This window comes from Tamandua tetradactyla, chromosome 5 (assembly GCF_023851605.1).
Source record: "Tamandua tetradactyla isolate mTamTet1 chromosome 5, mTamTet1.pri, whole genome shotgun sequence".
NCBI lineage: Eukaryota > Metazoa > Chordata > Mammalia > Pilosa > Myrmecophagidae > Tamandua > Tamandua tetradactyla.
In genome coordinates, this window is record NC_135331.1 from 17,398,421 (window position 1) to 17,421,068 (window position 22,648).

The following is a 22,648-nucleotide window of genomic DNA, read 5'->3' on the forward strand; positions in this document are numbered from 1 at the left end:
CTGGGTTAAGGTTTCTATTTTCACCATGAAAGCAGTCTGCATATTCTCGGGTGGATTGCCAAATGCAGCTCCGTTCGTCTGGTGTTAAGGTGGACATGAGGATGTAATAAAGACCTGACCGTGTGAGGAAGTAAGCTTGAATGAGGCAGACACATTCTTTGTGTAAGATTCTCAGAGAAGGAGCCTAGTTTTTCCTCAGTTTGGGACATATCGGCCATTGAGAAGGGGACATGAACCTGAATTGGTCCCTCCACTCCTGCCACCTCTCGGAGGGAAAACGTGGTGAGGTCGGTTTTGGCCCAAAGTAGATTTGGAACATATGTAAGGAGGGGAGGGCAAGACTGGCTGGGGTCTGGAAGCTGGGGGTTTGATGGGGGTATCCAATGGGAGAATAGGAGGGGGCCGGTTAGGATTTTAGGGAGGGGGTCGGTATGGAGGGGGTTCATCAGCAGGGTCTGGGTTGGTGAAGGTGGGGCTGGGGTCAGGGGAGTATTTTCCTGGTGCAGCAGCGAGAGTATCTGCCAGGAGTAGTTGGAGAGGAGAGCATGATTTTACAAAGGGGAGGTCTGGAGCACAGATAGAAAAAGGCCTGGAGATACGGTACCTCAGACCACTTGCCATTTCGATGGAGGAAGGAGTCTAGTTTGTTTAGAATGATAGGATCAGAAGCCCCAAATTCTGGCAATTGATGTTGATTGTTTTAACTGTATTGCAGCTAGGTCTGAGTTGAGAGTCAGAGGAATTTAATGGCCTTTAAATCAGGCATTAAGCCTAATGTTTTTAGATTTTTTAAGAGACAGGTTAGAGGTGAGTCTGCCAGGATGGATGTCCCAGTCCCCATTTTGAGGGAGAGATAGCAAGGAGGAAAGCTAATTCTGAGAGGCCAAAAGGCTGGAGCCTTCGATATCAGGCAGGGCATCCGTTATCTGATGAGGGGCCAGAACGGAATCCTTGTTGGGCAGGGAAGGCATCCCCTACTCTGGCCAGCTGAGGGGACCCCTGGGATCCATGTTGGAAGAGCGAGAGAGAGAGAGTGAGAGAGAGAGAGAGAAATAGCCCACAGGGCGCTTCTGTGGGGAGAGAGTAAAGGAAGGCTCACCCACCAGCGATGTCTGAGGGTGATTGTAATCAGTCAGTGGTGGATGCAGTGGCTGAAATGGCAAGGGTCCCTCGATCCAGAGATTTTAATGAGAGAGCAGAGGGCTAAAGATTGCTCAGGCTTGGGGTTTGCTGAGAGGACCAATAAGGAACCACTGGAGTCCTTGCACTGCTCACGTGGCAGTGAAGGCCCCAAAAGCTGTGCTCTCCTAAGAGAGGGTGGCTTTCGGGTCACTTTCTGGCAGGTGTTCAGTCTATAGTGAGCTTGGAGGGTCACTCGGGTTCCATGGAGTCAGGCGTGAAAAGGAAGGGAGGGTTTAAAGGGGAAGGATTCGAATGGAGGGGAAAAGAGCCAGGGACTGGGGGTCCCCGCCTTAGGCCCCTTCTGGGTTTTGGCACCATTATGAAAGGAAAATGAAGGAGTGTAGAGAATTCGAGCATTCTCCTCTACACTCCTTCATTTTCCTCTCAATGCTGAGTTAAATTTTATATAAGATCCTTGGTTGAAAGCATTTACTGTTTGAACAGACAAGTTGCAAGGCAAGAAAAAAGAAAGATGGGGTGAATTGCAAAGAGATGAAAAATTGGAAAGCTTTGTCTTTTCAAGGAATTTACAGGAAATAGAACTGAATATATGGATGAACAATAGAGAAGAAATTAACATTATTGACAGATAAAATATAATTTATAACAGCAGGAGCTATAAGGATATATAATGATAAAAGTTAAAAATAATTGATCTGTATTCAGAATTTTGTATGGCTGAATTCTTTTAATCTACCCAACAGTGCCATATGATAGGTAATCAGCCTCAGTTTTACAAGTGAGAAAACAGACTCTTAGCTGTTAAATAACTTCCCCAAATACATTAACTAGGAAGGGGCGAAGCTGAATTTGAACCCAGATGGATGCAGAGTCTGGGCTCTCAGACAATCCACACATTTATGCCTCAGTGAATTAAAAAAAATGACATCAGTTAGAATTGGGTTAGGATATTATCCAGCATGATGCAGAAAGTACTTATTTTCTTCAGTAAATGTTTGAGGAAGGAGAAAACTTAGTAGATAGGAATGGTAAAAAATGTATTTGTGGCAAAGAAAGAAGAATAAGATAGGAGTCAAAGAACAGAAAGGTTTATGCTTCTGACTGGAAGGAGTGGGTTCCTGTAGACCATTGGTTCTCAAACTTGATACATTCCCAGAATTTCTGATGCCTGAGAATTTGCATTTCTAATGAGCCCCCAAGTGATGCTGGTGTTGTGGTCTTGCAACCATGCTTGGAGAACCATGCTGTCCACAATTTCAAAAAGCATAGAGACATGGTCAGTGTAATGAGAATTGATCTGGGTAGCAGCATTCGTGGTACTGGCAAGAACGATTCATAGTAAAGTCAGAGTTTTTAAAAAGTATGATAAGGACCTCTGGAAAGATGGCAGAATAGGATAGGCTGAGTTCACCCCTGCACCATGGACCAACTACAGAAGTGACAGAAAAATTATTGAGACAGTGATTCCAGGGTATGAGTGTCTATATAGTCTAGTGACTTCACAATTATATAGGGAGGACCTGGATGAAGAAGCCTAGAAATTATGACTGAAAGGAGAGGGTGAGTTTACCCAGTCATGACTGTACCTGGGGCAGGCTGCAATACGCAAGCAGGAATGATCGTTGAAGTGGTGCACTCCTGCACTGCTGTCTACCTTTGTAGCTGGCTTGTGAGATCTTCAGTCTACAACTGGGAGCTCCTGTGGGGAACCCAGAACCAGAAGACCTAGTTTACCTACACACTGAGACCTTGCTGCCAGTGCACAATGCCTTCCTTTGGCTCCTGAGGCAGGTTGCTGTGGGTGCCTGATTTTGGCCAAGACTAGTGAGCCCTCCATTCAGGAGGAAAGGGGGGACATAGAGCAGAGCTGATCTGACAGTTGGCAGGAGAAAGAGACTAACTGGGTCCTGCTACCTCTATCCTTTCTCCATGGGGGCCCAGAGTGCTCTTGATGTGCACAGGTGGAGAGGTGGGAATGAGGTATGCCCAGGTTGGCTGTGGGCAGGTCATTCCATGCTGGAGCCGGGGGACCACCAGACCCATCATGCCCATAAGCGTGCACACTCTCCACCAAGGTGCACACTGCCCACCCCCCAGCCTTGGAGTTAGCGGCTTTCAGTCACACAGAGACCTGTGGCCTTGAGTGACTGTGCTCCTGTTTGGGTCCTGGAGCAGCTGGCTGACTTAGTCAGGGAGAGACAGGCCTGAAGGGAAGAGGTAGCCCAAGAGTGCCATCTACTGGGAAGATGCAGAAAGTGTAGTCTGGCAAACTGCCTTTCTACCTAGCTTTTAATAGATCTTCAGTTAGAGTTGCGCCTCCTGCATGAGGTCCCTGCCTTGGTTTGACGGAGGACTATTGACAGATCAAGTGTAAAAGGAGACCTTTAGTGCAAACCCAGGCATCCACAAAACTTTAGACAAGTGAAGAAAGTCAACTTGCAAAGTAACTTTATCAAGATAACCAAATGCCACAGAGTCAGCAAAAAATCATAAAACACATGAAGATGCAAGAAAATATGGTCCACCCAAATGACCAAATTAAAACACCGGAGGAGACACAGAATTTGGAACAGCTAATCAAAGGTGTTCATACATAGCTCCTAAATATGTTCAGTGGATTGGCTAAAAACTTAAAGCATATCAAGAAGATACTGGAAGAGAATGAAGAATTTGAAAGAATAAGTAGAAAAATAGCAGATCTTATGGAAATGAAAGATACTGTAGGTCAAATTAAAAATATACTAGAGACACAACAGCAGACTTGAAAAGGCAGAAGAAAGAATAAATGAATTAGAGGACAGGATAACTGAATTCAAATGCAAAAAAGATGGAAAAATTTGGATTGAAATGTTGGACAATGCAATGTGCACAAATATGAGAATCACTGGTGTCCTAGAAGAGAAGAGTAAAGGGCTAGGAAGATTATTTGAAGAGATAATTGGGTAAAATTTCCCAACCCTTATAAGACATAAATATGTAAAATAGTCGCCCAATGAACTTCAAATAGAATAAATCCAAATAGATCCACTCCAAGACACATGCTAATTAGACTGTCAAATGCTAAAGAGAAGGAGAAATTCCTGAAAGCAGCAAGAGAAGAATGATTCACCACATACAAGGGAAGCCATATTAAGACGAAGTTTGGACTACTCAATAGGTGCCTTGGAGACAAGAAGGCGATGATATGATATATTTAAGATTCTGAAAAAGAAAAATTTCTGGTCAATAATTCTTTATCTAGCAAAACTGTCCATCAGAAGTGAGGGAGAGGAGGATGGTGCAATGATGGCTCAGTGGCAGAATTCTCACCTGACATGCCGGAGATACAGGTTTAATTCCCAGTGCCTGCCCATGCAAAAAAAAAAAAGTGAGGGAGAGCAGATGCAAGGGTAATTTCAGTGATACAATTCTCACCTGCCATGAGGAAGACATGGGTTCAATTCTCGGCCCATGCACTTCCTAAAATCAAACAAAGGAAAAAACAACAAGCAACAAAAATTCAACAAATGGTGCTGCAAATAATGGGATACTCACATGGAAAAAGAATAAAAATGTGACCCCTGCCATTCAGCATACAAAAAAAAAAAAAGGGAGAAGAAGTAAAAACCTAAAATTGTGTAATTGTAACCCATACCAAACTCTGAAATCTGTTCTACAGCTAATTATTGTGATGTACTTTGAAATTTGTTGCTTTTTTGTATATAAGTTATTTTTCACATGCAAAAAAGATGAGTGTAACAGAGAATATAGGATTTAACAAACGAGTATGACTGCTGAATCATTATATTATTTCATTTGGTCTTCTGTGTCTTGGAGCAGCTAGAAGAAAAAATGAAAAATCGTGGAACTGTAACCCATACCAAACTTTAAAATCTGTTCTGTAACTACTTGTTAAAATGTACTTGGAAATTTATTGCTTTTTTGTATGTATGTTATATTTCACAATAAAAAAAAAGTTAATGAAAAAAAGTGAGGGAGTGATTAAAATTTTCAGACAGATGCTGAGAGAATTTGTTAACAAGAGACATGCCTTTGAGAAATACTAAAGGGAATTTTGTCAGCTGAAAAAAAAGAAAAGACAGAATAGTGCAGTCTGGAAGAAGGCACAGCACTGAACAGTATTAGTAAGGTTAACTTAAAGGATAAAAAGAGAGGGGGAGAAGAATGAATAGATCTGATAAATAAAAACCAAAGGATAAGGTAGTTCATACCTTATATCAAAGTAATAACTTTGAATGTTAACAGATTGAACTCACCAGTCAAAAGATACAGATTGGCAGAATGGATTAAAATGTAAGATCCATCTATATGCTGTTTACAAGAGACTCATCTTAGATCAAAGGTGCAAATAGATTGAAAGTGAAAGGATGGAAAAAGATGCTCCATGTAAGCTGCAACCAAAAGAAAGCAGGAGTTGCTAACTATACTAATATTAGACAAAGTAGACTTTAAATGCAGAGATGTCATAAGAGACAAGGAAGAATACTACATATTAATAAAAGGGACAGTTAACCAAGAATAAATAACAATCATAAATGTTTATGCAATCAGTCCAGGAACTCCAAAGTGCATAAGGCAAACATTGTCAAAACTGAAGGGAGCAATAAATGTTTCAACAATAACGGTGGTAGGCTTCAGTACACCTCTCTGTTCTATAGCTGGAACAACCAGACAGAGGGTCAACAGGAAACAACCCAGTTATAAAATGAGTAAAGATATGAATAGACATTTTTCCAAAGAAGAAATACAAATGGCTAAAAAGCACATGAAAAGATGTTCATCTTCATTAGCTATAAGGGAATTCCAAATCAAAACCGCAATGAAATATCATCTCACACCTATAAGAATGGCTGCCATTAAACAAACAGGAAACTACAAATGCTGGAGAGGATGTGAAGAAATTGGAACACTTATTCACTCCTGGTAGGAATGTGTGTAATAGTACACATGTTTTGGAAGACAGTGTGGTAGTTTCTCAGAAAACTAAATATCGAGTTCCCCTGTGACCTGGCAATACCACTACTTGATATATACTCAGAAGAGCTGAACGCAGTATCACGAAGACGTTTGCACACTGAGTGGTTTCAATTGCCAAAATATGGAAGCAATCCAAGTGTCCATCAACAAAAGAGTGAAAAAACTGTGGTGTGTATGTATATGTATGTGTATATATATATATGATGGAATATTATGAAGTAGTAAAAAGAAATGAGGTACTGAAGCATATGGCAACATGAATGAATCTTGAGAACATAATGGTGAGTAAAGTAAGCCAGATGCAAAAGGATTGATACTGTATGACTTCACTAATATGAACCCCCTGGAAAATATCAACTCAGAGTTGTAAAATGTAGAATATAGGGGACCTAGAGATAGAAGCTAGAGAAGGGGGAATGATTATCTAATATGTACTAGTTAACAAGGTTGAACTTCAATGTATAGGAATGGATAGAGGTAATTTTTCTTTCTTTTTTTTTTAATTTTTTATTATTTAAAAAAATTACAAGAAACAAACGTTCCCAACACATACACTCAGCAATTCACAATATCATCACATGGTTGCATATTCATCATCATGATCATTTACCAGAACATTAGCATCGATTCAGAAAAAGAAATAAAAAGACAACAGAAAAATATTACCATCAGAAAAAAAAAATTTTACAGGCCATACCCCTTACTGATCCCTTTCATTGATCACTAGCATTTCAAACTAAATCTATTTTAACATTTGTTCCCCCTATTATTTATTTTTATTCCGTATGTTCCTCTCATCTGTTGACAAGGTAGATAAAAGGAGCATCAGACACAAGGTTTTCACAATCACACAGTCACATTGTGAAAGCTGTATCATTATACAATCATCATCAAGAAACATGGCTACTGGAACACAGCTCTACATTTTCAGGCAGTTCCCTCCAGCCTCTCCATTACATCTTGGATAACAAGGTGATAGATGCATAAGAATAACCTCCAGGATAACCTCTCGACTCTGTTTGGAATCTCTCAGCCATTGACACTTTGTCCCATTTCCCTCTTCCCCCTTTTGGTCGAGAAGGTTTTCTCAATCCCTTGATGCTGGGTCTCAGCTCATTCTAGAGTTTTTCTCAATCACTTGATGCTGAATCTCAGCTCATTCCAGGATTTCTGTCCCACTCTGCCAGGAAGATCTACACCCCTGGTAGTTATGTCCCACATAGACAGGGGGAAGGTGGTGAGTCTGCTTGCTGTGTTGGCTGGAGAGAGAGGCCACATCTGAGCAACAAAAGAGGTTCTCTTGGGGGTGAGTCTTAGGCTTAATTTTAAGTAGGCTTGACCTATCCTCTATAGAGGTAATTTTTCATTAGCGGGTTGTAAGTAATAGTGCCATACTGAAGGGGAATATGATTGAAAGGGTGGTTGAGCCATGTACCAAACCAGTTAGCACTAGAAATATAATTAAGTTCTTTCATGAACTACTGCAGAAGAATGATACATGTACAAAGAGTTAATAATAGGGGGTGCCTGGGAAAAACTACTTTTGCATGCTATGGTCTTTATTTAACAGGAATGCCTCAGTAGTACCACAAAGGATAAATAATTGGGGTAGGACAAAACTTAAGGGAAGTTTTGAATTTTCTCTTCGGTGTGGGTTTGTCTATTGGTTATTTTTCTCTTTGGAACAATGAAAATTTGTCTAAAATTGAGGGTGATTATTGTACACTGAGTGAGTATACTTTGGAACATTGTTGATTTTTTTTTAATTAATTAATTAATTTATTAAACAACACACAAACACAAACATTCTCACTATATGATCATTCCATTCTTGATATATAATCAATAACTCACACTATCATCACATAGTTGTATAGTCATCATCATGATCGTTTCTTAGAACCTTTGCATCAGTTCAGAAAAAGAAATAAAAAAACAGAAAAAAAGTGTATACATACCATACCCCTTAGCCCTCCCTCATTGATCACTAGCATTTTAATCCACTAAATTTATTTTCACATTTGTTCCCCCTGCTATTTATTTATTTATTTATTTATTTATTTATTTTTAATTAATTAAAAAAAATTAACTATCACAACATTAGAAATCAATCCATTCTACATATGCAATCAGTAATTCTTAATATCATCACATAGGTGTATGGTCATCATTTCTCAGTACATATGCATCGATTTAGAGAAAGAAATAGCACGACAACAGAAAAAGAAATAAAGTGATAACACAGAGAAAACACAAATAAAAATAAAAAGTACAAAAATATATAAGAGAAAGAAAAAAAAAACAAAAAAAACCTATAGATCAGATGCAGCTTCATTCAGCGTTCCAACATAATTACATTACAGTTAGGCAGTATTGTGCTGACCTTTTTTTTACTTTACAATTAGGTATTATTGTGCTGTCCATTTTTGAGTTTTTGTATCTAGTCCTGTTGCACAGTCTGTATTCCATCAGCTCCAATTACCCATTATCTTACCCTGTTTCTAACTCCTGCTGAACTCTGTTACCAATGACATATTCCAAGTTTATTCTCGAGTGTCGATTCACATCATTGGGACCATACAGTATTTGTCTTTTAGTTTTTGGCTAGACTCACTCAGCATAATGTTCTCTAGGTCCATCCATGTTATTACATGCTTCATAAGTTTATCCTGCCTTAAAGCTGCATAATATTCCATCGTATGTATATACCACAGTTTGTTTAGCCACTCGTCTGTTGATGGACATTTTGGCTGTTTCCATCTCTTTGCAATTGTAAATAACGCTGCTATAAACATTGGTGTGCAAATGTCTGTTTGAGTTTTTGCCCTTAATTCCTTTGAGTAGATTCCCAGCAATGGTATTGCTGGGTCGTATGGCAATTCTATATTCAGCTTTTTGAGGAACCGCCAAACTGTTTTCCACAGTGGTTGCACCATTTGGCATTCCCACCAACAGTGGATAAGTGTGCCTCTTTCACCGCATCCTCTCCAGCACTTGTCATTTTCTGTTTTGTTGATAATGGCCATTCTGGTGGGTGTGAGATGATATCTCATTGTGGTTTTGATTTGCATTTCTCTAATGACCAGGGACATTGAGCATCTCTTCATGTGTCTTTTGGCCATTTGTATTTCCTCCTCTGAGAGGTGTCTATTCAAGTCTTTTTCCCATTTTGTAATTGGGTTGGCTATCTTTTTGTTGTTGAGTTGAACAATCTCATTATAAATTCTGGATACTAGACCTTTATCTGATATGTCGTTTCCAAATATTGATTCCCATTGTGTAGGCTGTCTTTCTACTTTCTTGATGAAGTTCTTTGATGCACAAAAGTGTTTAATTTTGAGGAGTTCCCATTTATTTATTTCCTTCTTCAGTGCTCTTGCTTTAGGTGTAAGGTCCATAAAACCGCCTCCAATTGTAAGATTCATAAGATATCTCCCGACATTTTCCTCTAACTGTTCTATGGTCTTAGACCTAATGTTTAGATCTTTGATCCATTTTGAGTTAACTTTTGTGTAGGGTGTGAGATATGGGTCTTCTTTCATTCTTTTGCATATGGATATCCAGTTCTCTAGGCACCATTTATTGAAGAGACTGTTCTGTCCCAGGTGAGTTGGCTTGACTGCCTTATCAAAGATCAAATGTCCATAGATGGGAGGGTCTATATCTGAGCACTCTATTCGATTCCATTGGTCGATATATCTATCTTTATGCCAATACCATGCTGTTTTGACCACTGTGGCTTCATAATATGCCTTAAAGTCAGGCAGTGCAAGACCTCCAGCTTCGTTTTTTTTCCTCAAGATGTTTTTAGCAATTCGGGGCACCCTGCCCTTCCAGATAAATTTGCTTATTGGTTTTTCTATTTCTGAAAAATAAGTTGTTGGGATTTTGATTGGTATTGCATTGAATCTGTAAATCAATTTAGGTAGGATTGACATCTTAACTATATTTAGTCTTCCAATCCATGAACACGGTATGCCCTTCCATCTATTTAGGTCTTCTGTGATTTCTTTTAGCAGTTTTTTGTAGTTTTCTTTATATAGGTTTTTTGTCTCTTTAGTTAAATTTATTCCTAGGTATTTTATTCTTTTAGTTGCAATTGTAAATGGGATTTGTTTCTTGATTTCCCCCTCCGCTTGTTCATTGCTAGTGTATAGAAATGCTACAGATTTTTGAATGTTGATCTTGTAACCTGCTACTTTGCTGTACTCATTTATTAGCTCTAGTAGTTTTGTTGTGGATTTTTCCGGGTTTTCGACGTATAGTATCATATCATCTGCAAACAGTGATAGTTTTACTTCTTCCTTTCCAATTTTGATGCCTTGTATTTCTTTTTCTTGTCTAATTGCTCTGGCTAGAACCTCCAACACAATGTTGAATAATAGTGGTGATAGTGGACATCCTTGTCTTGTTCCTGATCTTAGGGGGAACGTTTTCAATTTTTCCCCATTAAGGATGATATTAGCTGTGGGTTTTTCATATATTCCCTCTATCATTTTAAGGAAGTTCCCTTGTATTCCTATCCTTTGAAGTGTTTTCAACAGGAAAGGATGTTGAATCTTGTCAAATGCCTTCTCTGCATCAATTGAGATGATCATGTGATTTTTCTGCTTTGATTTGTTGATAATGGTGTATTACATTAATTGATTTTCTTATGTTGAACCATCCTTGCATACCTGGGATGAATCCTACTTGGTCATGATGAATAATTCTTTTAATGTGTTGTTGGATACGATTTGCTAGAATTTTATTGATGATTTTTGCATCTATATTCATTAGAGAGATCGGCCTGTAGTTTTCTTTTCTTGTAATATCTTTGCCTGGTTTTGGTATGAGGGTAATGTTGGCGTCATAGAATGAATTAGGTAGTTTTCCCTCCACTTCGATTTTTTTGAAGAGTTTGAGGAGAGTTGGTACTAATTCTTTCTGGAATGTTTGATAGAATTCACATGTGAAGCCGTCTGGTCCTGGACTTTTCTTTTTAGGAAGCTTTTGAATGACTAATTCAATTTCTTTACTTGTGATTGGTTTGTTGAGGTCATCTATGTCTTCTTGAGTCAAAGTTGGTTGTTCATGTCTTTCCAGGAACCCGTCCATTTCCTCTAAATTGTTGTATTTATTAGCGTAAAGTTGTTCATAGTATCCTGTTATTACCTCCTTTATTTCTGTGAGGTCAGTAGTTATGTCTCCTCTTCCATTTCTGATCTTATTTATTTGCATCCTCTCTCTTCTTCTTTTTGTCAATCTTGCTAAGGGCCCATCAATCTTATTGATTTTCTCATAGAACCAACTTCTGGCCTTATTGATTTTCTCTATTGTTTTCATGTTTTCAATTTCATTTATTTGTGCTCTAATCTTTGTTATTTCTTTCCTTTTGCTTGCTTTGGGGTTAGCTTGCTGTTCTTTCTCCAGTTCTTCCAAATGGGTAGTTAATTCCTGAATTTTTGCCTTTTCTTCTTTTCTGATATAGGCATTTAGAGCAATAAATTTCCCTCTTAGCACTGCCTTTGCTGCGTCCCATAAGTTTTGATATGTTGTGTTTTCATTTTCATTCGCCTCAAGGTATTTGCTAATTTCTCTAGCAATTTCTTCTTTGACCCAGTCGTTGTTTAGGAGTGTGTTGTTGAGCCTCCACGTATTTGTGAATTTTCTGGCACTCTGCCTATTATTGATTTCCAACATCATTCCTTTATGGTCCGAGAAAGTGTTGTGTAAGATTTCAATCTTTTTAAATTTGTTAAGACTTGCTTTGTGACCCAGCATATGGTCTATCTTTGAGAATGATCCATGAGCACTTGAGAAAAAGGTGTATCCTGCTGTTGTGGGATGTAATGTCCTATAAATGTCTATTAAGTCTAGTTCATTTATAGTAATATTCAGATTCTCTATTTCTTTGTTGATCCTCTGTCTAGATGTTCTGTCCCTTGATGAGAGTGGTGAGTTGAAGTCTCCAACTATTATGGTATATGAGTCTATTTCCCTTTTCAGTGTTTGCAGTATATTCCTCACGTATTTTGGGGCATTCTGATTCGGTGCGTAAATATTTATGATTGTTATGTCTTCTTGTTATAATTGTTCCTTTTATTAATATATAGTGTCCTTCTTTGTCTCTTTTAACTGTTTTACATTTGAAGTCTAATTTGTTGGATATTAGTATAGCCACTCCTGCTCTTTTCTGGTTGTTATTTGCATGAAATATCTTTTCCCAACCTTTCACTTTCAACCTATGTTTATCTTTGGGTCTAAGATGTGTTTCCTGTAGACAGCATATAGCAGGATCCTGTTTTTTAATCCATTCTGCCAATCTATGTCTTTTGATTGGGGAATTCAGTCCATTGACATTTAGTGTTATTACTGTTTGGATAATATTTTCCTCTAACATTTTGCGTTTTGTATTGTATATATCATATCTGATTTTCCTTCTTTCTACACTCTTTTCCATATCTCTCTCTTCTGTCTTTTTGTATCTGACTCTAGTGCTCCCTTTAGTATTTCTTGCAGAGCTGGTCTCTTGGTCACAAATTCTTTCAGTGACTTTTTGTCTGAGAATGTTTTAATTTCTCCCTCATTTTTGAAGGATAATTTTGCTGGATATAGGAGTCTTGGTTGGCAGTTTTTCTCTTTTAGTATTTTAAATATATCATCCCACTGTCTTCTAGCTTCCATGGTTTCTGCTGAGAAATCTACACAAAGTCTTATTGGGTTTCCCTTGTATGTAATGGATTGTTTTTCTCTTGCTGCTTTCAAGATCTTCTCTTTCTCTTTGACCTCTGACATTCTAACTAGTAAGTGTCTTGGAGCACGCCTATTTGGGTCTGATCTCTTTGGGGTGCGCTGCACTTCTTGGATCTGTAATTTTAGGTCTTTCATAAGAGTTGGGAAATTTTCAGTGATCATTTCTTCCATTAGTTTTTCTCCTCCTTTTCCCTTCTCTTCTCCTTCTGGGACACCCACAACACGTATATTTGTGCGGTTCATATTGTCCTTGAGTTCCCTGATACCCTGTTCAAATTTTTCCATTCTTTTCCCTATAGTTTCTGTTTCTTTTTGGAATTCAGATGTTCCATCCTCCAATTCACTAATTCTATCTTCTGTCTCTTTAAATCTATCATTGTAGCTATCCATTATTTTTTCTATGTTTGCTACTTTATCCTTCACTTCCATAAGTTCTGCGATTTGTTTTTTCAGTTTTTCTATTTCTTCATGTTCAGCCCATGTCCTCTTCATGTCCTCCCTCAATTTATCGATTTCATTTTTGAAGAGGTTTTCCATTTCTGTTCGTATATTCAGCATTAGTTGTCTCAGCTCTTGTGTCTCATTTGAGCTCTTGGTTTGTTCCTTTGACTGAGCCATATTCTCAATCTTTTGAGCGTGGACAGTTATCTTCTGCTGCTGGCGTCTGGGCATTTATTCAGATTTCTCTTGGTGTTGGACCCAGCAAGGTTGTAATATTTTTCTGTGAAATCTCTGGGATCTGTTTTTCTTATCTTGCCCAGTATGTGGCGCACGTGGCACACGTTTGTCTCAAGTGTTTGGAATGGGTCTCCCCCAGTCACCGATCTCCGTGGCCTGGGGATTTCGGATCCAATTCTCTCCGTTGGTTCAGGGGCTGCGCGTGGTGGGGGCGTCTGCTGCCGCGGCTTGAGGGGACCCTGTGGCTGGTTGCGGGCCTCAGCGGGCCTGGGGGATTCCCCACCGGACCAGGAAGCCTCCCGTGGGGGGGGGCTACCGCTGCTTGGATAGCCCTCCTATCCGAGACTCGTATCCGCGGACTTGAAGCAGAGACTCGAAGCCGCCCACAAAAGAGGGGTGCCGCCTGCCTCGGCTTGGGAAACTTGCTTCTCCAATACTCTCAGCCGGCCCGGAAAGGAGGGAGGGAGTAGCTCGGACCACTGCAGCTGCCGCTGATCCGGAAATCACGTGCCGCTCGGGGGTCTCACCGCAGCCTAGTCTCGCAGTCAGTCTAGCCAGCCCAGACTTTGGATAGCCCTCTGATCTGAGATTCGTAGCTGCGGACTCAAAGCCGAGACTCGAAGCCACCCGCAGAAGAAGGGCGCCTCCTGCCTCGGCTTGGGAAACTTGCTTCTCCGATACTCTCAGTCGGCCCGGGAAGGAGGGAGGGATTAGCTCCGACCGCCGCGGCTGCGGCTGCTCGGCAAATCACGCGCTGCTCGGGGGTCTCGCCGCAGCCAAGAGTCGCAGTCCGACTTGCCAGCCCAGACTTTGTATAGCCCTCTGATCCGAGACTCGTAGCTGCGGACTTGAAGCCGAGACTCGAAGCCGCCCGCAAAAGTGTGGCGCCGGCCGCCTTGGCTGGGAAGCTTGTCTCTCCGCGTCCCTCAGCCAGCCCGGGAAGGAGGGAGGGATTAGCTCGGACCGCCGCAGCTGCGGCTGCTCGGGGGTCTCGCTGCAGCCAAGTCTCGCAATCAGACTTGCCAGCCCAGACTTTGGATAGCCCTCTGATGCGAGACTCGTAGTCACAGACTCGAAGCCGAGACTCGAAGCCGCCCGCAAAAGTATGGCGCCGGCCGCCTTGGCTGGGAAGCTTGTCTCTCCGCGTCCCTCAGCCAGCCCGGGAAGGAGGGAGGGATTAGCTCGGACCGCCACAGCTGCGGCTGCTCGGGAAATCGCGCCGCTCGGGGATCTCACTCACCGCAGCCGAGTTTCGCAGTCAGACTAACCAGCCCAGACTGGGTTACGCTGTGTGTCCATTCCCTGCTGTAGCCCCGGGAGCTGTTCTGTACTGTTTCTGTTCACCTATTAGTTGATTTGGAGTCGGAGGAACTAAGATGCATGTACCTTACTAAGACGCCATCTTGGATCTCCATTGTTGATTTTTTAATAGAATGTATGTTATATGTACATATCAACAAAATCTGCAGATTCAACATAAATAAACAGAAAGATTCAAATGCTCGAGAAAAGGTGGAGAGAAAAGACCAATTAAATGTTGGTAGGGTGGTGGAATGGGGCAGCCTCTCTGGAGGGGAATGTGGTGGATCCATAGGAGGCTAAATATATGGTTGCCATATATTTGCCATATATGTTGCTGGGAATATACTCGAAAGAACTGAAAGCAGAGACTTGAATAGACATCTGTACACTGATGTTTATGGTGACATTGTTCATGATACCTAAAGGATGGAGATGGCCGAAGGGTATTGAGAGGTAGAAGGGTGAGCAGTGGTGTATACATATGATGGCCTATTGTGTGGCTACAGAAAGGAATGAAGTCATAAAACATTTAACAAGGTCAGTGAACCATGAGGATTTTACGTTGAGCAAAGTAAACCAGAAACAAAACAACAGAAATTGTATGGTCTCTTTTAGAAAATTCTTATAAGAAAATTAGGGCCTAGATTTTAAGCTCTTACAGCAGTCTCATTTATTCCTGAGCTTTAAGTGTTATTTCTAAATTCTGAGATGCTGTGTTGTATGTATATTACCTGGTATTTTCCTGGAACTTTGGGTACCTGTATGACACCTAAGATTCATAGTTTGAGTTCTGCAGTTCTGATAGTCGGCTTTCCTACATGCAGCAACTACTAGAGAGGCTGGAAAAGAGATCAGGCCTCAAATAGAGATAAAAACAGAGCCCGTCTGGTTGGGACTATGGAAAATTAGAACACAGAGTAAAAGATGGTGGTGAATATACTCTAGAATGTCACCTACTGTATGAGTTATGAGACCAAAGACAAAGAGGTTTATTATGTCTAGAACTTAAATTTTCTGTAACATACAATCTAAATTAAGCTGACTGGATAGCTCATTTAAACAACCCATACTCCTGGAGTCCAGAACAGGAACAAGGCCTTGTAATTCTATATAGCTTAATGTAATACCCAGATACATCTCAGACTTTGGTGGGATGATAATTATAAACTATTGGTATAGTCCCTGAGGGTCCAAACAGAGGGGGAAAAAATGAACTATTAAACTTTCCCATCTGAGAAACCCCAGGTACCCTCTCAACCATTGGGGACTCCCATGAAAATAAGCCAAGCCCTTGATTTTAAGGCTTGCCCTTATAAAAGTTATTTCCATAGTGGAGAACCTTCAGACTACAAATAATGTGGCCTAAGAGTTGTTTCCAGGAAACCTCTTTTGTTGCTCATATGTGGCCTCTCTCTCTAAACCTGACTCTGCAAGGAAAATCATTATCCTCCCCCTATTTGGGGCATGATATTCAGTGGTGAAAGTCTCCCTGACAATGTGGGGCATGACTCCCGGGAATGAGTCTGGCCCTGGCACCATGGGATCAACAATGCCTTCCTGACTAAAAGGGGATGTTTATTTTATTAATAAAATAAAAATCCATAAAGATCTATTGATAAATCTTTACACAGTTTTCCAGTCTTTTGATATAATCAGCAATATTGCAGTAAATATCCCTATACATACTTCTTAGTGTACTTGTGTGTGTGTACATATATATATAGAGAGAGAGATACGAGTTAAAGCATACATACAGTTGTAATTTGGTATATAATATCAAAGAGGGTGAATTAGTTTGTGCTCCCAACAACAATGGAAAAGAGCCTGTTTTCCATATCATCAACAACAAAATTTTTATGAAATTTTCTATTATCGTCAGTTTAATGAAATATGATATTATATTGCAGTTTTTATTTGTATATCTCTAATTGTGAATGAACTTTTACTTGTTTTCTTATGTTTAAATGTCAGTTGTAGTTCTTTTTCTGCAAACAGGATGCTCATGTCCTTTGTTCATTTTTCAGTTGTTTTTTCTCATTGCATCGTGACCTTAATTTAGGAAATAGGCTTTTTGTTATATTATACAAATTTTTTTTACCAGTTTGTCATTTTATCTTTTAATTTTGTTTGTTTCATGATTGTTTTGTAATTGTGCTTATTAAATGAATTTAAAAACGTTACCTGCATTGTTTCTTTCTATACAGGATTTCTTAATATTTGGGATCTAAGGACTGGAAAGTATCCAGTTCATCGGTTTGAGCACGATGCAAGAATACAGGCACTAGCCCTCAGCCAGGAAGATGCAACTGTTGCCACAGCCTCTGCCTTTGATGTCATAATGTTGTGTCCTAATGAAGAGGGATATTGGCAAATAGCTGCAGAATTTGAAGTTCAGAAATTGGTGAGCTTCTAGTCTGGTCATTTTATTTTCTATTCTGTGAGATCTATAGATCAAATATAAATAAATAGTATTGATGCTGGTACTCCCATTCACTCAGGCTTCCTGTGGGGTTTACATCCATCAATCTTGTAACAGTCCTGTGAAATAGGTAGTTTTATTTGCCCCTTTACTAGGAAGCAAACAGAAGACTTACAGCAATGAATTGACTTATTCCAAGACCCAGAGCTAAGAAAACTGTGATTCAAATTTCAGGGCTGACTTCTGTGCCAGACTTTCACATCACTGTGGTCCTTGGCCTCCTTCAGACTATGATGATGGACTTTCTCCCCTAGAAATCTGAGCTCAGTTTCTGGCCTAACATATAAGTGAAAATGAGTCCAGTCGTATCATCCCAGTCCATATGGGAAAGAAGGATTCTACCCTCCACTTTCCTCATCCCAAGATTTTCTCACCTGGAATTAAGAGTAACTCTTGAGTGAAAACAGATTAAAGTCAGTGTTAATTGGGTAGTCATGTTCCAGGATAACATTTGTGAAGCCCAGCCAGCCTCAAGAATTCTTTATGTATAGCTTATTTCAGAGTTCACTTGACAGCACTTGTCTCCATAATACATAAACCTCTCCATTTGTATTTTGGAAGATGATTTGGTAGTAAGAAGGAAGAGTACAAATCTCTCTATGTGGAATATGGATTTAGATAAACTTGATTTTGGCTTTGGTAGGAGAGTGAACGGAAACGTCAGCATTGAAATAATGAATTGGTGGCCTGACCTGGAACAACTCTTTATTCTTTTCCCTGTTTCCCCTCGTAGAATCTTGTTAGACTTGAATAATTTAAAAAGCCATGGTATTACTACTTTGCCTCCATAAGCTTCTTGCCCCTTTAATGATCAAATCCCTCAGTTTGGAGCTGGTGTTTCCCAAAACTACCTGATGATGTCATCTCAGGGATTTATTAGAAAAATATGAAAGTACAAATTATTTTTGTTTGTTCTGAAAACTGCATGGTGCTTATTATTTGGTCTCTGATTAAAGAATACTATAAACTAGTAATCATTATATGAAGTCAGACAATTATTTAAGATCTCAGTCCCTCTATAAAAAGTGTAAATCTTGCTTTTGGCAATAAAGTAGCATCCTGGCACAGACTAGAAGCTTTTTGAAGTCGTTTACAGCTCCCAGCAAATGGCAACGACCACTTTTAGTCTGAGTCTCTTACTCTGTCAAAAATCCAGCATTAAGATGAAGTTAAATGGCTAGAGTAAGGGTGTCAGTTTTTGGAAAATAAGGAATGAAGTTTAGAATAAGAGAGAAAGGAAGCAAGCAGTCATCAAATGAGGTGTGTTTTATATATTATTAATACTTTTTATAGGGTGAGAAGTTACCATAGAATGTACTAAGTGTCTCTGGAAAAGGCATTCCCTAGCCTGGAGAGCTGACCATTTTTGTCTTCCCCAGATAAAACCCCTGAATAGCGATGGCAGTGTTCCCAGGTTTGTAACATTAGCCTAGATCATCATCTTTTGTGATGGATCCATGGCCTCGGCTATTGGGCTGCTGTGCACACGGTGGGGCCCGAGGATTAGCAGAGTCACCTGGATGCTTATTCACTCTCCAAGGCCCCTCTGGACAGTCTTCAGGATTCAGGCTTTGAACTCTGTCATATTGTCAGGGTAATGCTGGCCTTTTACACTGTGGATTTTCATAATTACACAGTGTGGTTCACTTTCACCATCCATCCTCTTATAGTTTACTCAAGGAGGTGAAAACTTGATGTCTGCTGTGGCAGTAGTAAAAGAGTGCTTACAGATAGATGCAACAAATTATTTGTGCAGGGTATTCCCCATATCCATGCAGATTAGAGCAAGTGAGAGTAATAATGTGTGTCTTGAGTACTGTGGTATAGAAATGCTTGTTATAATGGCCTTTCTACCCTCGAATGGCCTAGTGGACTCTGTGGAATTGCTGCATATTGAAACCAAGAGAGGGTTGATAACTCAGAAATTTTTAACCTTTTTTCAATACTTTTTCTGGGTTTACATAGATGTTAAAACATATCTTTTGTATTTTAGAACTGAATGAAATTTATTTGATATGATTTCTTGTTTAAAAATAACTTTTTAAATACTCATTATATCATTATGGATTAGAATTTAAAAGGCACAGTAAGGTTTACAGTGGGAAATGTATCTTCCACCTCAAACCATTTCCTTCCCTGAATACAGCCATTATTAGCAGATTTATGCATGTACCAACCAAGTGCATCATACACTTCCCTTGCCCTCCTTTTGCACACTTTAGCACAGTGTCATTCCTGTTCCTCACCTTTTGCTTCCTTGCTTTTCCTTCCAGATATATCTCAGATATTCCATTGGTATCAGTTTGTAAGAATTTCTTCATTTTTTTTCTATGATAGCATGGTATCCCATTGTATAGCTGTATCGTAGGTTATTCAGTTAATTCCTTAATAATGGATATTTAGGTTTTTCCAGTTATTAGCTATGACTAAATAAGTGAAAGTGCTGTAGGAAATAATCTTGTAGATATTTGTTCAGATTATGTGTGAGTTTATTTGTAAGTAAATTCCTGAACTTACTGGGTCAAAGAATATGTATGTTTGACATTTTGGTAAGAACTAGACCAGATCACTTCCCCGCCAACAATAATTGGGACCCATAAATATTGTTGTCCTACCTCTGCTTCCAGCCCAGTGTGATATCAGACTTTGTATTCTTTATTGTGAAAATGGCATCTCAGTGAATTTTTATTTTGTATTTCTCTTAATAAGAGTATATTTGTATTTATCTTTTAATAGTATCTTTTTGTTTGTGTAAGAGCTGTTTGTGTTTCATTTTCTGTAAACTATCCCTTTGCCTGTCATTTTCTATTGGGTTGCTGGTCTTCTCTTTGATTTGTAGGAAGAATGTGTATGTTTGACCAAGTCAAGATGAATTTTGGTGAGACTTTAAGTACTAAACAACCCTTATCTTTGAATAGGTTGACTATCTTGAAATAGTTCCAGATACTGGGAAGTACCCTGTGGCAGTAGCCACTGCTGGAGATCTGGTATACCTGTTAAAAGCTGAAGACTCTGCACGGACCCTCCATTACATCTATGGTCAGCCCGCCACATGTCTTGATGTCTCAGCAAACCAGGTGGCTTTTGGCGTGAAGAGTTTGGGATGGGTGTACGAAGGAAACAAGGTATGAAAATAGCAAGATGTACAATTAAGAAGATAGATCATAGATTTTATTTTTTAGAAGACAGTTAAACAGTTAAGCTTTTTGATATTTTTTCCTGGTATGTTAGGGTAATACATATCAGCATGGTAAGCAAGCACTTCAGAAGCATTCCTTTTTCTTCCCTTCCCCCAGTCCCACTTCACAGAAGATACTATTAACAGTTTTTAGGTATCCCTCTAGAAAAATGTAATGCATCTGAAATTACATTTATATTAAAGACGTATCTTTGTAAAACTGAGATTATAGTATGCTACTGTTCTTTACCCAACATTTTTACTTAATAATACACCTTGGAGCTCATTCCATATCAACATTATACCAAGCTCTCTCTAAGATTCCAGTTGAATATTTACAACCCATAGCCTATTTAACTAGGTAGGCATTTAGGTGGATTTTGCTCTTATGGCTGTTATAGACAATGCTACATTGGATATTGCAACTTGCAAAAGTCCTTGTATAAGTTTATATCTAGGATAAATTCCTAGCAATCTTATTGCTTAGTCCAAGGGTGTATGCATTTAAGATGTTAGTGGGCACTGTCAAAGTGCCCTGAAGTAAGACTGCACCAGCAGTATATAAAAAGGCCTTCTGATAATCTTTGAACCAGAAGCTGGGAGACAATTTTTGTTTGGATGCTGTATGGTGGGGGGTCACATTTCATTCTTTTTCCATGTGAGTATCCCATTATTGCAGCACTGTTTGTTGTTGGGGTCAGGGGAGTAGAGTATGTGGGCCAGGAATTGAACCCATGTCTCCCTCATGGCAAGTGAGAATTCTACCACTGAACTACCCTTACACCCCAACAGTTTTTTTTTTAATGTAATTTCATTGCGATATATTCGTATGCCATACAATCCATCAGTTCTAGCTTGCAAGCTGCTGAAATGTGATATACCAAAAATGGGATGGCTTTTAAAAAGGGGAATTTAATAAGTTGCAAGTTTACAGTTCTAAAGCTGTGAAAATGTCCATATTAAAGCAAAGCTATAGAAACGTGTAGTCTAAGGCATCCAGGGGAACATACCTTGGTTGAAGACAGCCAATGATGCTCGGGGTTTCTCTCTCAACTGAAAAGGCACATGGCAAACATGGAGACTTCTGCTAGCCTTCTCTCCAGGCTTCTTGTTTCATGATGCTCCCCTGGGGGTGTTTTCCTTCTTCATCTCCAAAGGTCTCTGGCTGCGTGGGCTCAGTGGTTCTTGTGGCTCTTTTCAGAATCTTTCCTCTTTTAAAGGATTCCAGTATACTAATCAAGACCCACCTGGAATGGGTGGAGTCACATCATCACATGGTTGTACATTCATCACAATGATAAATTTTAAACATCTGCATTACTCCAAAAAACAAAATGAAAAAAGAGAACTACCAACATCCCATACTCCTTATCTTATCTCTCTCTCTTATTAACCGTTAGTATTGCATTCTACCCATTTTTAAGATCTGTAATAGAGAGGTAGGTTAACTAAGGCAGTGTAGTATTACAAAGATATATATATATCAGTAGAACAAAAAAAAAACGTACAGAAGTAGATCCATACAAACACAGCAACTGACTTTTTTTGCAATATAGGTATACAGTCATTATCAAAAATCAGGGTTACTGGATTACAGTTCAACAATTCCATGTATTTCCTTCTGGCTATTCTACAACACTGGACACTAGAAGAAATATCTATTTAATAAGTGAGTTAGTCACAGTCATTTGTTAAATCCTAATTACTTAGTTATACCTTCTCCCTCTCATTTGAGCTTTCTCTCAATCTTCAGGGATATTTTGGCAATGACCATTTTAACTTCTTTGTGCTGGTAAGGGTTGTTTACCTTATGGTATAGAGGAATGAAACTGGTTGATATTCTTGGAGAGACTGTTAACTCTGGACTTCAGGACTTTTTGATCAATGTAGAGGTCTTAAGTTTCTGAAAAAATAACCTTACTAAGAAAAATCTTTATAGAGACTTAGATAAAGTCCTGGGCACTCCCTAGAATTTTCAGGAATACTGTTGGTTGGGGCATGGGATACTGTTGTAGTTTGAAATATCTGGCTAAAGCTTACATAAGAGTAACTTCCAAAATGACCTCTCAACTCTATTTGAAATCTCTTAGCCACTGAAACTTTATCTTATTCCATTTCTTTTCCCCCTCTTGGTCAAGAAGGCATTCTCAATCCTG

General features: G+C 39.4%; 1 protein-coding gene across 1 annotated transcript in view; it reads left to right on the forward strand.

Annotated features, from left to right (window-relative positions):
* FBXW8 (F-box and WD repeat domain containing 8) overlaps positions 1–22,648 on the forward strand; it is a 231,150-nt gene that overhangs the window by 139,949 nt on the left and 68,553 nt on the right. The window contains exons 6-7 of the mRNA XM_077159938.1: positions 17,040–17,236; positions 20,233–20,439. Coding sequence (XP_077016053.1) covers positions 17,040–17,236; positions 20,233–20,439 — 404 coding nt within the window. The remainder of the gene's footprint in view (positions 1–17,039; positions 17,237–20,232; positions 20,440–22,648) is intronic.